The sequence below is a fragment of the Lipophrys pholis genome (assembly GCF_963383615.2).
Source record: "Lipophrys pholis genome assembly, chromosome: 5".
Lineage (NCBI taxonomy): Eukaryota > Metazoa > Chordata > Actinopteri > Blenniiformes > Blenniidae > Lipophrys > Lipophrys pholis.
Genome location: NC_137628.1, coordinates 26723465 through 26737689, shown reverse-complemented (window position 1 = coordinate 26737689; position 14225 = coordinate 26723465). Strand labels below are relative to the sequence as shown.

Genomic DNA, 14225 nt, shown 5'->3' with positions numbered 1-14225 from the left:
TTTTTTCCTCCCTTGTCCTGTTCAGCAGCTTCGGCAAACAATATTATGTGATTGAGAGCCTTCCGATGCAGAACAGTTTTTGCTCTTGCACCAGGAAGAGACCTGGAGTCTCTTGTTGCTGTCTTTATTAGAAGTTGGCATGACTGCCGTACACGACCGGGGGGGGGGGGGGAATGCTCAAAGGCAGAGAGAAGAGAGAAGATTGGGGGTGGGGGGGCAACAGACCTTGTTAATGCTACATATACTATTTACAGTTATCACACTGATCCAAACACTTTGATTAAACAGTTGGATTAAACAAGCCTGAGCAGCTCTACATAACCCACTGAGCAAGCAACGTCCAGAGACATCCAAAACATGTCCATAACACGTCTGTCCGTCCAGGCCGTAATCTGGACCTATATTTGACAGCCAGAACTAGTCGAAAATAGACATTTTAACCAGGACGTAATCTGGACGTCTATCTGACAGCCAGAACTAGTCGAAAATAGACCCAGAAAGACCCCAGAGAGCCACACCCCAGCCCAGAAAGCACCAGAAGGAGAAAGCAGAGAAGATCTAATAGAAAAATACCATTTCAGATCAACTCTGCTAATCATACCACATTGCATGCATGCATAAAAGGCAGGTAACTCCCATATTGATATAAATTTGTTGATGAATGACTTCCCCCTAAATACTAATAAACCTAATATTTGTTTGTACTCGGGTACTCAGGTATTTTATGAAAAGTTGGTCTTCTCTTCTCCTGCAAATGGAGGGACCAGTATTGTGGTGGTTGTTCTTTGTAAAGGCATCAAAGACAGAAATATGTCTGTAACAATCATTTTCAGCCTTGAGCTGAAAAGAGCCATTTACATCAAGTTTGCCAAGAAGTATTTTTCTTGCTCTTGCTTTTGTTGCATAATTTATTATGTTTGCGTTCTTTGTGTATATGACCCTGCAGATAAAACAAAAGATTAAAAATATTTTAAAAAAGAGACAAATGTTGATCTGGTCTCTCTGTAAGTGAATTTTCTCTGGATCTTCTAGAAGGGCTTGACATTATTGAACATGGAGAGAGAGGCTGCATTGGCAAAACCTTTAGTCTCCTCTCTGGGTTTCAATTTCAAATGATTCCCAACTCACTTGGACAATGTCTTCCTCTATTAAATTGCAGGAAACTTCAAGTCCCTTCCATGCTGAGATGGTTAAGTGCAGGGATGTCACACTTATTTTAGCTCCTGGGCAATATACAACCCAATTTGACCTCAATTGAGCTGAACCAATTAAATGATGAATATAAACAAAGAAATAAAAAAATAAAAAGTTTTCATGCTTGTAGTGCACAATAATACAAGTTCTACTTACTGCAATTTTTAGAAAACTCAATATTAACCACCTACAATGTTAATGTATCGTGGAAAATGTTGCAGACTAACGCTAGGACAAATTCTAAAAACACAGGACTTCTGAGGCATTTACTACGGATGTGTTATTTCCACATTTTACAAGGTCATGTTTGAAACCACTGGTTTGGAAACTCAGCTTTTTCAAAGTTACAAAGTAGACGGCTGTTGCTCCTGACGCTGCTGTTCTTATGTAAAATATAGACTATGTTTGTATTTATGTAACATCGTCTTCCCTGAAAAACAAAGTTTCAACCTAATTAGACAAGCTCAGCCATTTCCTAGACGACTCTGACATGTTTATGCATGATTAAAGCATCATTTTCTCTGGCTGTCACATCAGCTGACTGTTCATGTCAGGCCAGTGCTGATAATTCAGAGCTTCTACCGGCGGATACGGATGGCATGCCGATGGTATCAGTGTACCTAAAAGCCCAAAAACCCTGAGAGTCAGGATCCCTGTATTGTTTGTGCTACTACAAGCACACTGCTCTAGTTCAGTAGAGTACAGGCTCTGATTTTCTTTCCCATTATTTTAGTTCAAGTTGACCACTTCATGAGGATGAAGACATTATGTTCAAAGGGATTTTTTAAATAAAATCTCATTATCTCATGAAGTAAAAGTAGTAGCACGATAATTAGGTCACACGCGTGTCACCTCCATTTTCAGTCTTTAAACTCCCCCGGCAAGAGTCTCTCAAGGGCGGCAAAAGGCAACTGCAACACGGATGCTTCATCACGGACAAGATATTACTTCTATGTCGGCAAAAGGGCTCACTGTGTGGAAAGCAAAGCTTGCTGGGTTTTTTTTTTTGTTTCTTTGTTTTTTACAGTGAAAAAAAAAAAAAAGAATGACTGGAAACTATATGTCGAATCAGTTCAAGAGTCACTTGAAGCCAAGTTTTTCAAATATCACAGTGTCTTTCTAGGAGCATCCGCTGATGAAATACTGCTTTTGACTCACACGCTTGCACGTATAAAACATAGGCCCTGTCCACCCGAGCCAAAACAATCTTTTTTTTCTCTCTGGCGTTCTCATAAAGAAATTCCATCCACATGTCACTAAGAACTAATGGCATGTAGTACATCTGCCAGGCATTTAGGGGGTGCTGTGACTGATCAACTAAACAAAGATCGCAGATGACATGGAAAGACCAGTATTACACCTAAAAGTCTAAAAACCATCTGAAACCGAACTGAGATGTTGTGACATTCATTCTCAGCTATTGCTTTTTTTTGGGAAAAGGGGGGGGGGGCATGAAAAAGGTGAAGTCAAGCTCACATAAGAATACTGATTTAAAGTTTCTTTCCAGAATTGTGGCCCAGTGCCTGACAAGTCACCTTATAGAAGGCTTGATTGATTGCAAGGCCTTTTCCGTGTGAAGATTGCATGTTGCAAAGGCACAGTCTTAGATTGCTCATGTAGGTGAGCGTGTGCTTCATGATTGTCTTTCTCTGCGGTGGACGAGCAATGTCTCTTCCATTCTTCTTTTCCTTGAGTTAGAGATGGACATCCCTGGTCCAGGAGGGCTACAGTCTTATATTTGCGGTAAATCTGTTCAGCATCTACATGCCATCCATATTTGATCCGCACAATAATTTATATAAATACATCTGTAGCACCATCAACGATAACAGTATCAACAAAATAAAATAATTATAGCTGAGTATTGGGTTTCTAGTGATAGACATTGACATGAATACATTTCTACCAGTCACTGCTTTCATACAGCTCATCGTTATTGGAGAAGAAGAAACCACACATTATTGATCACCCTGGGGAAATGACCTCTCTGCATTGAACCCACCTATTCATAGTTAACCTGAACTTTACATGCTGAGAGCAGTGGGCTGCCACATGACAGCACCCGGGGAGAAGTTGGGGTCAAGGGTCTTGCTCAAGGACCCACAGTGGTAACCTGTCAGCGGTGGGATTCAAACCTGCAAACATCCACTGCCAGGTTTGCTTCTCTGGCGTCTAAGCTCCCACTGCTGAGTCGCTTGTTTTAGACTTTGCTTCTGCAAAGCTTCATGTTCTTTACATTAAAGTGTGTTGGAGTAGGAACACACTGGTGGCGGCTGCGGCTCGACTGGTAGAGCAGTCGTCTCTCATTCAGAAGGTTTACAGGCTTGATTCTCCATCTCCTGTCCACATGTCGAAGTCTCCTTGAGCAAGATATTGAACCCCAATTTGCTCTCAATGGTTGGACTGAGCGCCTTGCATGACAGTTGCCTCTATGTGTGTGAATGGGTGAATGGGATAAACAGCGTAAAGCACTTTGGGGACTGTTCATGTGGTGGAAAAAGCGATACATATATATATATATATATATATATATATATATATATATATATATATATATATATGAAGTTTACCATTTAGGGAGACTTGTGAAAATCTGCATGTTACTCCTGAACAAGGAGTCCACATCTGCCTGATCTTTTCAGGTGGCTGGATGAAGAATTCAATCAAAGATTCTCTGTTTTGTTCCCAGTACATTTTACTGGTCTCAATCTGAATACTGTGTGAATGTGGCCTAAACACAAATTATTGTATCTTTTTTCATCCTCTTCCACGATGTATGTATGTTCGATAAAGGAACTACACAGAAGTTGAGACTGGTGTACTGACATACACAGCTGATGGTTCTAATTTTCCAGCTGGCTGCCTCTGCAAGCCAGAAGAGGGCACAACAAGATGACAAAATAAAATAAAAAAAAGCGCACAGGGCAAACCTCAGTGAGAAACAATGCAGAAAGCAGGATATCGACATGCATGAATATTTTTTTCCTGTTATACTCTCCTTATAATTCAGATGGGGTTTTTCTTTTTTTTTAAACTTCTGTCAGTTTTTTTTCTTTCCCGAGCGGAGTGGAGGCGGTGGCAGCATGTATGTCAGATACTTTTTGAACAGTAGTTAATTTTCACAGCGAACCATCGAGGATTGTCGCTTATGAGAACACAAGCAAAACCCCAGATGGATTTACACGGTCCAACACTTCAGAAATAATAAACAAGACGATTTCTTAAATGTACCTAAAAACTTTGTTTCGACACCCTTGATGAACCCGAGTGTCTTCAGTCATATACTATTGCCCTGACAACAAGCACCAGCTGTGTCCATCTGTCACTTGTGCAACGGCAGCAGGAAGCCGGACCCACATGCAGATAAGTCCAGGCATGCGGAGACAGTTTAAGATGCTTTCTTTCAAAATGCAAAGCAGGGGCTTGTTGGGAGTTTGGCAGGCAGTCAGGTAATAGAAAATGGGGACAATCAGGATCTGGAACGGCATGACACATGAGTGTGTGCAAGTGACAATCTGGCGGGGAACAATAGCGAGATGACACGCACGTGCGATGGTAGTGTTGGCAGTAAGTTAGGTGGGCGTGGCAGTCGAGTGACTATAGGACATATAAGAAGGTGCTTTGTTTTAAGTTAGACTCCCGTCGTGTTGTTTCAGGCTTGTGAGCCTCCAGGTTTTTCAACTTCAGTTAACGCTGTGGTTCTAATCCACTAAAGATTTGAGTGTAGAAATAAGACGAAAATTGGATATCGCATACACGTGCGAGCAGATCCACTGATGGCATGGACGGAGGGCGTACACGCAGAGGCTTCTTAAATTTCTGCTGCCATTTCTCTGTAACTGTCAAAGCAGTTTATTTGAACCTCCTCGATCATTCAGTGCAAACAGTGATAAATGAACCGGAGAGAAGACAGCCACTGATGGCATATCAACACAGAAACAAGTCTTTGATTGAAGCTGTTGTTTTCGTGCCAAGATTTTTCATTTGTTTACTTTGCAATCCAGGACAATGCTTTGGGAACACGCATATTTATGAAGAAGCTGTTACATTTCTGCAGTTTAAAGAAATGCTCTCACAGTCCAAAACAAGAACACTTCACTGTGTCATGAATGCATTTATAATCACACCTTACTGTGTTTTCTCTAAAGTGGAGACGATTCATCTGATGTAAACACGGGAAAACAGAACCGAAAGTTAAATTGTAATCATTCTGGAACTAGTGACATTCTGTCACTTGTGCTGGATTATAATTAAGGGTTTTTTTCTTCTGTGGTGAAAATATGTCACATTGCAGTTTTTAATATAACAAAAATAGGCAAAATATAGTATTTTTATGACTTTATACTTTTTTTTTTAAGCTAAATGTTGCTAAAACAACCAGAATATTCAATTATCTATCCATCTATCTACGAACGCGTGTACACATGTATTTCCTTTTCCTCAGCTGGCTCTCCACGGCTTGTGTTTGAAGACTTTATTATAAGATCATTTTTGTGTTGCCCTTGTTAGGTCTTTTCTGATCATCTTCTGTTGCTCTTATTTTTTTTTCTTTGACTTTGGGACAGATATTTTCGGCTGTAATGCTCTAATATATTTGATCACTTCCCTCCACTAAAGCACACGTATTTCCAGTATGACATTATGTTGTGGTGACTGAGCCTCCCATCCCATCACTCCATGACGAACGCAAGCAAACAAAATGGAAATGATAGCATTTCCATCAGATGGTTCTCACAATCGGGCCCTGATCCATGCAAAAACCCATTTGAATACCAGCATTTAGGCATTTTTGTTGAAAGTTCCACACAAACCGCAAGCACAATGTATTTGCATGAGCTCACAGTTTAGCACATTTTATACTGAGTCTCGATGAAGAAGCACTAAATGTGAAAGATTTTACACTGTTTGATTTATATTTTTTGTTCAGTAGTACACAAAGGAACAAGACAGTATTTTGGTCACGTTGTGCAATACATTCCTCAGTTTCTTTCTTCAACACATACTTTAAGTTTTTCCTTCTTCTCAGCGTGCTTCTTTAAGTTCAACCCTTTTGTTTCTTCCCACGCTCTGATCATTCTTGTGCGGTCAGGTAGACTCCGCAGCTGAGATATGTGGTAAAAGGTATGCAAGAACTAGTTCCATTAGGATCAAAGCAAAGAACAGCGAGCACACGAAGCAGGAAGCACAGACACAATCCGAAAGCACCTTCTTGGAATTTTCTTTGAGGAACACACGCAGTCATGCCGAGTGTTTCATCGTCACCCAGTCAAACATTTGTGCGCAGTGTGAAAGTGATGCTGGATCATGTTTTGTAGAACAGTCTCCACAATAATGTTCTCCATGCCTTGGTTGGAGTTACCATTGTTGTTTCACTCTATGTAACTCAACTGCCGGTGAGATCACTCTAATCTCCTCCATGCGGTGTCTTTCCCAGACGGCGGAGAGCAGCGGCTTCTTTACACCAGGGCTTGCAGGGGCTCTGAGAAACATTCAAGGGCCAGGTCAGTAGCAGTGCTTCACCTGTCCATTATGTCTCTGTGAGGAAAAATAGAAAAATGAGAGGACAGAGCGGCTTTATCCAACAACCGCTTCAGTGACACTCAAAGCCACTAAAAAATATGGACAGCAAAGGCAGGCTGACACCTTCCAGGCAAAAGGATAACTGGTCGCTCTACTGAATATAAAGTGACATAAAATGTGATTGTCGCCGGCCTAAACAGCCGCGTTGAAAGATCACATTGACAGAGTAGGTTGTCAGAAAGAGGCACACTCGAACAACTCGAATAGTAGCGCCAAGTAGAAATAATATTCTGGAATGAACTATTTTATGTTACTGGGAGAGGATGCTGAAAAACAACAGTGGGTTTATTTTTTATTTTTTATTTTTTGTACCTTTTTTTTTTTTTTTTTACTTGAGCAATACAGAAACGTCTGCCAGTACTGTAATAGTTTTGGCCACATAAGCCAATAATGTAATAAAATAGAAACACTAATTTACAGCCATAATTGAGCATATTTAACATCACTGAACAAATATGACAACTATGCCATTCACTATATGTATTTTTGATAACGGCACAAAACTCGTGTTACAATATTTTCTGTTCAAGAAACACTGACTTAATTTTGTAATGTTATAATATTTGGCCGTAGTTATTCAATTTTCAATGAAGTTACCTTAATAATAGAATAACTTATGAAGTTTTTGTGAAAATGAGATATGAAAATGACACTATCAGCAAGTTATTACATTATTGACCATTATTACATTATTGATTGCTACAAACCACACGGCATTATTATTATTATAATATATTATATATTATTATATATAATAATTTTTTTTCTTTCCATTTTTTGAAAATAGAAGGCTTCGGTGATTAGTTGCAGATGGTGAGGTGGTGATTAGAGCTGTTACCATCCATCCGATGGATGGAGCCGATCCCAGCTGACTAACAGTGGAGGCAGGGTGCCAGTCCGTCACAGGGCAAACAAAGAGACAGACAGACCCACACAGCACAAAAACAAAAAGGTCCCGCTGGCCAAGTGTGTGTGTGTGTGTGTGTGTGTGTGTGTGTGTGTGTGTGTGTGTGTGTGTGTGTGTGTGTGTGTGTGTGTGTGTGTGTGTGTGTGTGTGTGTGTGTGTGGAAGCTGGACAGTGGCAATGATAGTTTTGCTATTGAAGTGTAGACTTTAAATTTAGTTTTTACTTTAGTAGAAAATTGTTGACTTTACTGAGACCAATTTCATTCTAGAACATCACATATTATTTTTTTTAAACCTTTGATTAAAGTTGAAATTGTAGTTATTACTATTGGTAGTCAAAATAACTTTTTCACATTTGTTTAGATAGAATGTAGTTTGATTACAAAATGCCATAAGGGTGACCTTGTCTGCAACTGCTCCTTTCAAATCCCTCCGCAACACTCCAGTGGGACTGAAATCTGGTTATTGACGAGGTCGTTCTTGAGCCCTCCGTTTTTTGCTTTTTGAGTGGATTTGCTTATGTGTTCATAGTGTTAGCACATCCTACTAAAAGGTTCACTTTGTGTTTGACCTCCATCCAACCTCCAGAAGGCATCACATTTTCAAGCTCCCTTTGACATGATGCAGAGCCTGCATGCTGCCCAACACCTGATGATAACTATTTCCACCACTTCATAGGTGGCATAAGGTTCTTTAACGTAAACTTTATATTTGGCCTGAATCAAACATGTCTACCATTGCTCTGACCAAACAACTTGACTCCTGATATTTCATATCACATCCTCCAGAAGGTTTGGTCTTCACGAAAACAAAAAAGAGGTTTTTGATCTGCTTTCGGAAAAGTATTTTCATGGCTCACAACCTACGCAGGTCACAAACTTAACATTTGACACCATGCTGGGATTCGCAGTGACAAGTTTTGAATCGGCATATTTTGATGCTTTTAGTTGTTCGTTCTCCTGCTACTGCAGAAAGAATCAACCTTATGAGTGCCAACACAGTCACCTTGACCTTGACAGTGCACTGTTGTTGAGTCCAACTTTGCTTTTACCGAACAATAGCTACCAGGAGATCCTCAGTGGCTGCAGCCATATTCACACTTTGTACATGCAGGTTTACATAACATGTTCTTCTTGTGCTGTCGTCTCAGAGTCAGTACCAACGATCTGCATGTGTACACGGCTTGACACAAGTCAGGACTAGAAACCACATTCAAGTGATTCTCAGTGGAGCACGTAGCAGTGCCCCAAAGCAAATCTGGGTTAATTAAATTGTAGAAAAAATTATTAAAAACTGATATTGTACTGATACTGAAAAAATCTCCAGAGTGCATTGAACTCATGACTACATAGAGTAATTTGGGAAATCGTTAAGTTTGTCTGACACGATAATACATCAATGCATTTCTGCCAAAAAAATGGAAATTTGACATTTTAATGTCAGAAAGATAGCAACTAATATCACACAGTACAACTTAACACAGAGATGTCATCTCTCAGGTCAAAGATTTTCTTGGGAAATTTCTGACTTAGCTGTAATATTGTTGACATTTCTACTATCAAAGAAAAATGTAACCTAATGTTTATCAGTATTCGTTTGGCTGAAAATAAGGTGGATGTGTAGGTATTATGGTAAAACAAGATTAGTGTGTGTAAACAAGGCCAACTCTAAAATAGGTGATGGCTTTTAAAAAAGAAATGTATTATTATTATTATTATTATTATTATTATTATTATTATTATTATTATTAATAATAATAGTAACAACAATAAAAAAAATAATTCTACTTGCATAAATATTTCAAAAAATATAAATTTAATTTCTCATAAAAAATAGTTTGGTTGAGAGGAGTACATTATGAAGAAATAAAATGTATTCTGCTTCTTTGTTTCACTCTGCAGATATCTCCTGTGGGTTGGTATTTCAGAACAGAAATCAACTTGGCTACACGTGTGTTTGCCCTTTCCTGTGTGCCTGGTGTGTTAATATCTTTCTGCCATCAGCCACGTCTTAGCCAGACCTAAAATAGTGAAGCTGATATGAGTTTTTCGGGGCTTTCTGTTGCGGAGGATACGCTCTGCTGGAGCCTGGGTCAATGGCCTTATCACAGTGGAGGAGACATTCTATTTTCTTTTTGTGGTACCAAATCAGTGATGGGAGATGAACCTAAAGCGGTGCCATTGGTCATGTAACACCTGACTTTTTCTCTTCCATTTGGTTGTACATCCTGGGCTTTAGAAATCGTTGGGCCCAGATTACTGTATGACTGTCTGGGGGCAGTGTAAATCCCTGGGATTTTTACATTTGCTCATCCCCAACCCATTCAGTCTCTCCTGCCACACACAGCTCCTGGGATTAAACAGACAGAGAAGGGGGGCAGGGAGTCCACTGGGAGCTGGCTTTTCATCTCTTGCTTGGAGGATGATGGTCAGCAGCCATTATGTAAGCCGAGTGGATTTCAAATGCATAGTTGACTCATTCTCTTGCGCGGCGCATGATGTCTTTGTGTTCGTTTGCCCACGCACACGATGCAACACACATGCGAGCGCTGATGTACGGTAACCTATGCAGTGGCTGCCTCCCATGCACCGCAGAGTCCTTCACACTGTGAAGGGCACAAGCACCAACCAACACTTTATGAGCTGACCTTGAAATTTGTTTGTGGACAGAACCTGAGAGCTTACGTGTCGACCTGCTACACATGCAATGCACATCAGACAATGTCGGGGAGGGGGGGACAGGCAGTATATTGTATAACCGTGTGTTATCATTTTTATTGGCTAAAGATGACTGTGTTCCACTTTTGGTTAAATCCCATTACTCAGGCAGATTTGTAGCAGCAGAGTCCACAAATAAGAAATACACAGCAAACATATTTTGAAGGTCCTGTTCCTTCTCCGGAAGGAGAAATTTAAATACGCCAGTGATTAAACTGCAGTTTAAAAAAGAAAAAAAAACCACACAAACAAAAAGTGACTTCCTTAAAACAATTATACCACATAATAAATGTATACTGTAAAGAGGTTTTTATTCAGCCTTACTTTCATCCTTGCCACAATTTAAATTGATTAAAAAAAACAAAAAAAAACAAAAAACGGCTCAAACAGGTCCGAAGTTGTGATAATCAAAATTTACAAGCATGCATTTGCATAAATGTAATAAAACTGAGTACATTAAAAAAAAACAGGGCTAAAGCATATCTTCCATCAATGTCGGCTTTTATTTTGCATATGAATAATTCCTGGTATCCATGCATACAGTATAATGAGCTCACAAGGTGGTCGAGATAGATAGAGATAAAGAGAGAGAGAGAGAGATAGAAAGAGAGCGAGATCTTTTTTTACTAAAATATATATTCCACCTAATGTAAGGGACAATACTGTAGGGAATAATAAGACAGCAGCAACTCACATTGCTTGCACTCAGTTAGTGATACAGTGTCACAAATGAGGTTATTAAAATTGGTTAACTTACTTTATAAACTTGTGGTTATATTTTCAACCAAGTTGGGTATAAATTTTTATTATTTATTTTTTATTTATTGGCCTCATAAAATGTTACTTTCAGTTTTACTGGAACCTGATATATCTCACTATATATCTACATGACATGGCATACAAAATAAATACTTATATAATGCATAATACATGTATATCATCACTGTAAACATAGAAACAAAACGTACATCATATATTTACGGTACTACAGATACTGCAGCCAAAAGTGCTTGATAAAAGACAAAGATAATATGCACCCCTGCTCTTACTGTGATTGTTCAGAGGTCAGATAGCACCGTATGACAGTTCAGACAGCTCAGAGGATCAACGTTGATTTGGATTTATATTTGGTATTTTTATCACCATTTTTTTTTTTAACTCTCAGTAACAGCATTTTAGTTTATGTCCTTGAGGTTTCTTCCTTTTTTTTTTTCCTTTACACCGAGTCCACCTTCACTTGGTTATTGTTGGTCATGAGAGGCGACGGTTTACTCTTGAGCCTCTCCCCTGCGTCGTTAGAGCTGTCCTGGAAGAAGATGCGAGCGGTACAGACTGACACTACAATACGCTTGTACTCACGCCGAAAGTTCTGGTTCAGCACGCCGTACACAATGGCATTAAGGCAGCTGTTGAAGTAGGCCATGAAGTAGCTGGCCACGAATAACCACTCGGGGATGAGGGGAATCACCACCTCCGGTTTGATCGCCACCGCCAGCCCAATGAAGTTGAGCGGCGCCCAGCAAACGGCAAAGAGCACAAACACCACGAACATGGTGACGAAGTTCCTGACGTCATGCGGCGTCAGCTTGGGCCGATTGTCCGGCTTGACCCGTCTCCTCACCTGTATGACCAATATCCAGATGCGCAGGTAGCAGTAGGTGACAATCATGATGGGTAAAATGAAGTGAAAGAAAACCACTGCGATCGTGTACGCCGAGCTGGCCGACTGCTCGAAAGTACAGGAATAAACCCGCGGGTCGTACTGGAGCGAGCCCACGAACAGGTTGGGCACGATGGCCACCACAGTCAGTGCCCAGATGAGCATCACATAGCAGACCGAGTTTTTGTCGCTGTACAGTTTATCGTACTTGAGGCTGTGGCAGATGTAACAGTATCTGTTGATGGCGATGCCGGTGATGTTGAAGATGGAGCCGATGACGCTGACACCCATGAGGAAGCCGCTGATCTGGCAGTGGACGTAGCCCAGGTTCCAGCCATTGTGGAAGATGGAGGTGAGGACCAGAGGATATGGGTAGATGGCCACCACCAGGTCCGCCACTGCCAGGCTCACGACAAAGATGTTCCCTGCAGATGAAACAAACACCAACGAGAAAAACTTGAGGCAGTGTCAACAGAGACAGAGCATATACAAATACTGGAAGAGGAAGTGGCTCGGAATTGTTCTATCCACACAGAGCAGGTCATTAAGTAATGCAAATACCATAAGTGACATCATGAGATAACAGAAGTATTCAAATGAGGCCTGTTTACGCACCAACGATTTACTGATTACGGTATTGTTTCTTGTTTGCTGTGGAGTGATACGACGGAGCGTGGAGCCCCCACAATCACATCACGAAATGTGACACAGTGGAGTTAGGATGTTTTGGTGGAAACAGATATCAAACATTACACATTACAGCAAATATAACTGATTTAAAAAAAATTTAATAAAAAAACACCACATCATGGGAGATGGGGAAAGACGAGAACAACAGTAGAGCTTGAGAAAATATCGCTGGAACTAAGAAGGCTTACCGACTGGGGAAACACTGTAACACGAGCACCAGAAGGTTGAGCCCTTTTACATCTCATGACAAACATGTTAAGAGACGCAGGTGTAAACAACACAAACCTTTTTATGAATATTCATGAAGCCAGATGCACTAAACCAAGGCTTCTTAAAGTTTTGATAGCTGAGGGCCAATTTAGGAACCCAACATGGTACTGAGGGCCGCGGAAGAAAAAAGAAAGAAGTAAAAAACACACAAAAAAAAACATTTGTAGTCATTTTAATGACAAGGTTGCATCTTTACAACTTACATTAATTGGTCTACATTCAGTTATGTGCAATAAATACATTTTAATTGATAAATGAGGCTAAACCTGGCAAAACCTTGAGAAACATTGTAATGCACAAAACATCCAAAATGGGGTTTTCTGCTGCTGCAGTCAAATTTGTGCACTCCATTCAAGAATATGTGCAAAAACATATTTACAACAGTCAGTCTCAGGGCCTGAACACACGAGACCGTTTGTGGCCGATCATCCATACGGCGCAGCGTTTTAGGAGCACGAAAACAGTTACTTTTTTTAATAAATTTTTTTTTAACACCCGTTCCTGAGTGGGGAAAAGTTGAAAACGCCCACTCGTTCTCCATGTTTTCTTCTCCGTTTTTGGTGTATTTGGTGAGTCACAGCACCCCGAAAGGCCACACCTGTAATTACTGCTTATCCCTTGACCTCGCCTGTAGATGTCGCCAAAGGCCACGAAACGGAGATTCATCCTTTCAAAGTAATGCACAGTTGGATTAACACTACTGTGATTCATTACGGCCGCCAGAATTGTTGCGGCGCACTTTGAGAACCTATGCACTAAATCAATAGTGTTTGTTGCTTTGCGCCGCGGTCAGATACAGTAAAGTTTATTCTGTGTGTCCACACAACATCAAGTTTGTGACAAAGAAATCACGCCTTTTGTCAATTGGAGTTTTGCAGCAGTTACCTGCGAGCACAATTATTTATTGACAACTTTGGCCAATGAGAGCTGGTGCAGCCAGCGTGATCGTGCTGTGCGCTCGTCGTCCCAGCTTAGAACCCCTTTGCTCTCTGTCTCAGTTTTTAGGATTCCCCTCACATCCAGCACGCCCAGCGATGTATATGTCCTTGCAGCTCTACATTACTCGACTAACAGCGGTTCACCTTTAACCTGGACAGGGTGGTTTCTTGTCTTTAGGTTGCTTTGTCAACAACTCACACAGTCTAAGACAGCAGGCTGAGTACATATTGCTCGTCTTATTCCTCCTCTGAAAGGGTTTGGATTCTATT

The 14225-nt window shown here is 40.5% G+C and overlaps 1 protein-coding gene across 1 annotated transcript in view; it reads right to left on the bottom strand.

Moving 5' to 3' along the window:
• Positions 1-10692: 10692 nt before the first annotated feature.
• The window catches only part of mtnr1aa (melatonin receptor 1A a), a 38096-nt gene continuing 34563 nt past the window's right edge, over positions 10693-14225 (bottom strand). The window contains exon 2 of the mRNA XM_080464469.1: positions 10693-12482. Coding sequence (XP_080320595.1) covers positions 11614-12482 — 869 coding nt within the window. The 3' untranslated portion in view covers positions 10693-11613. The remainder of the gene's footprint in view (positions 12483-14225) is intronic.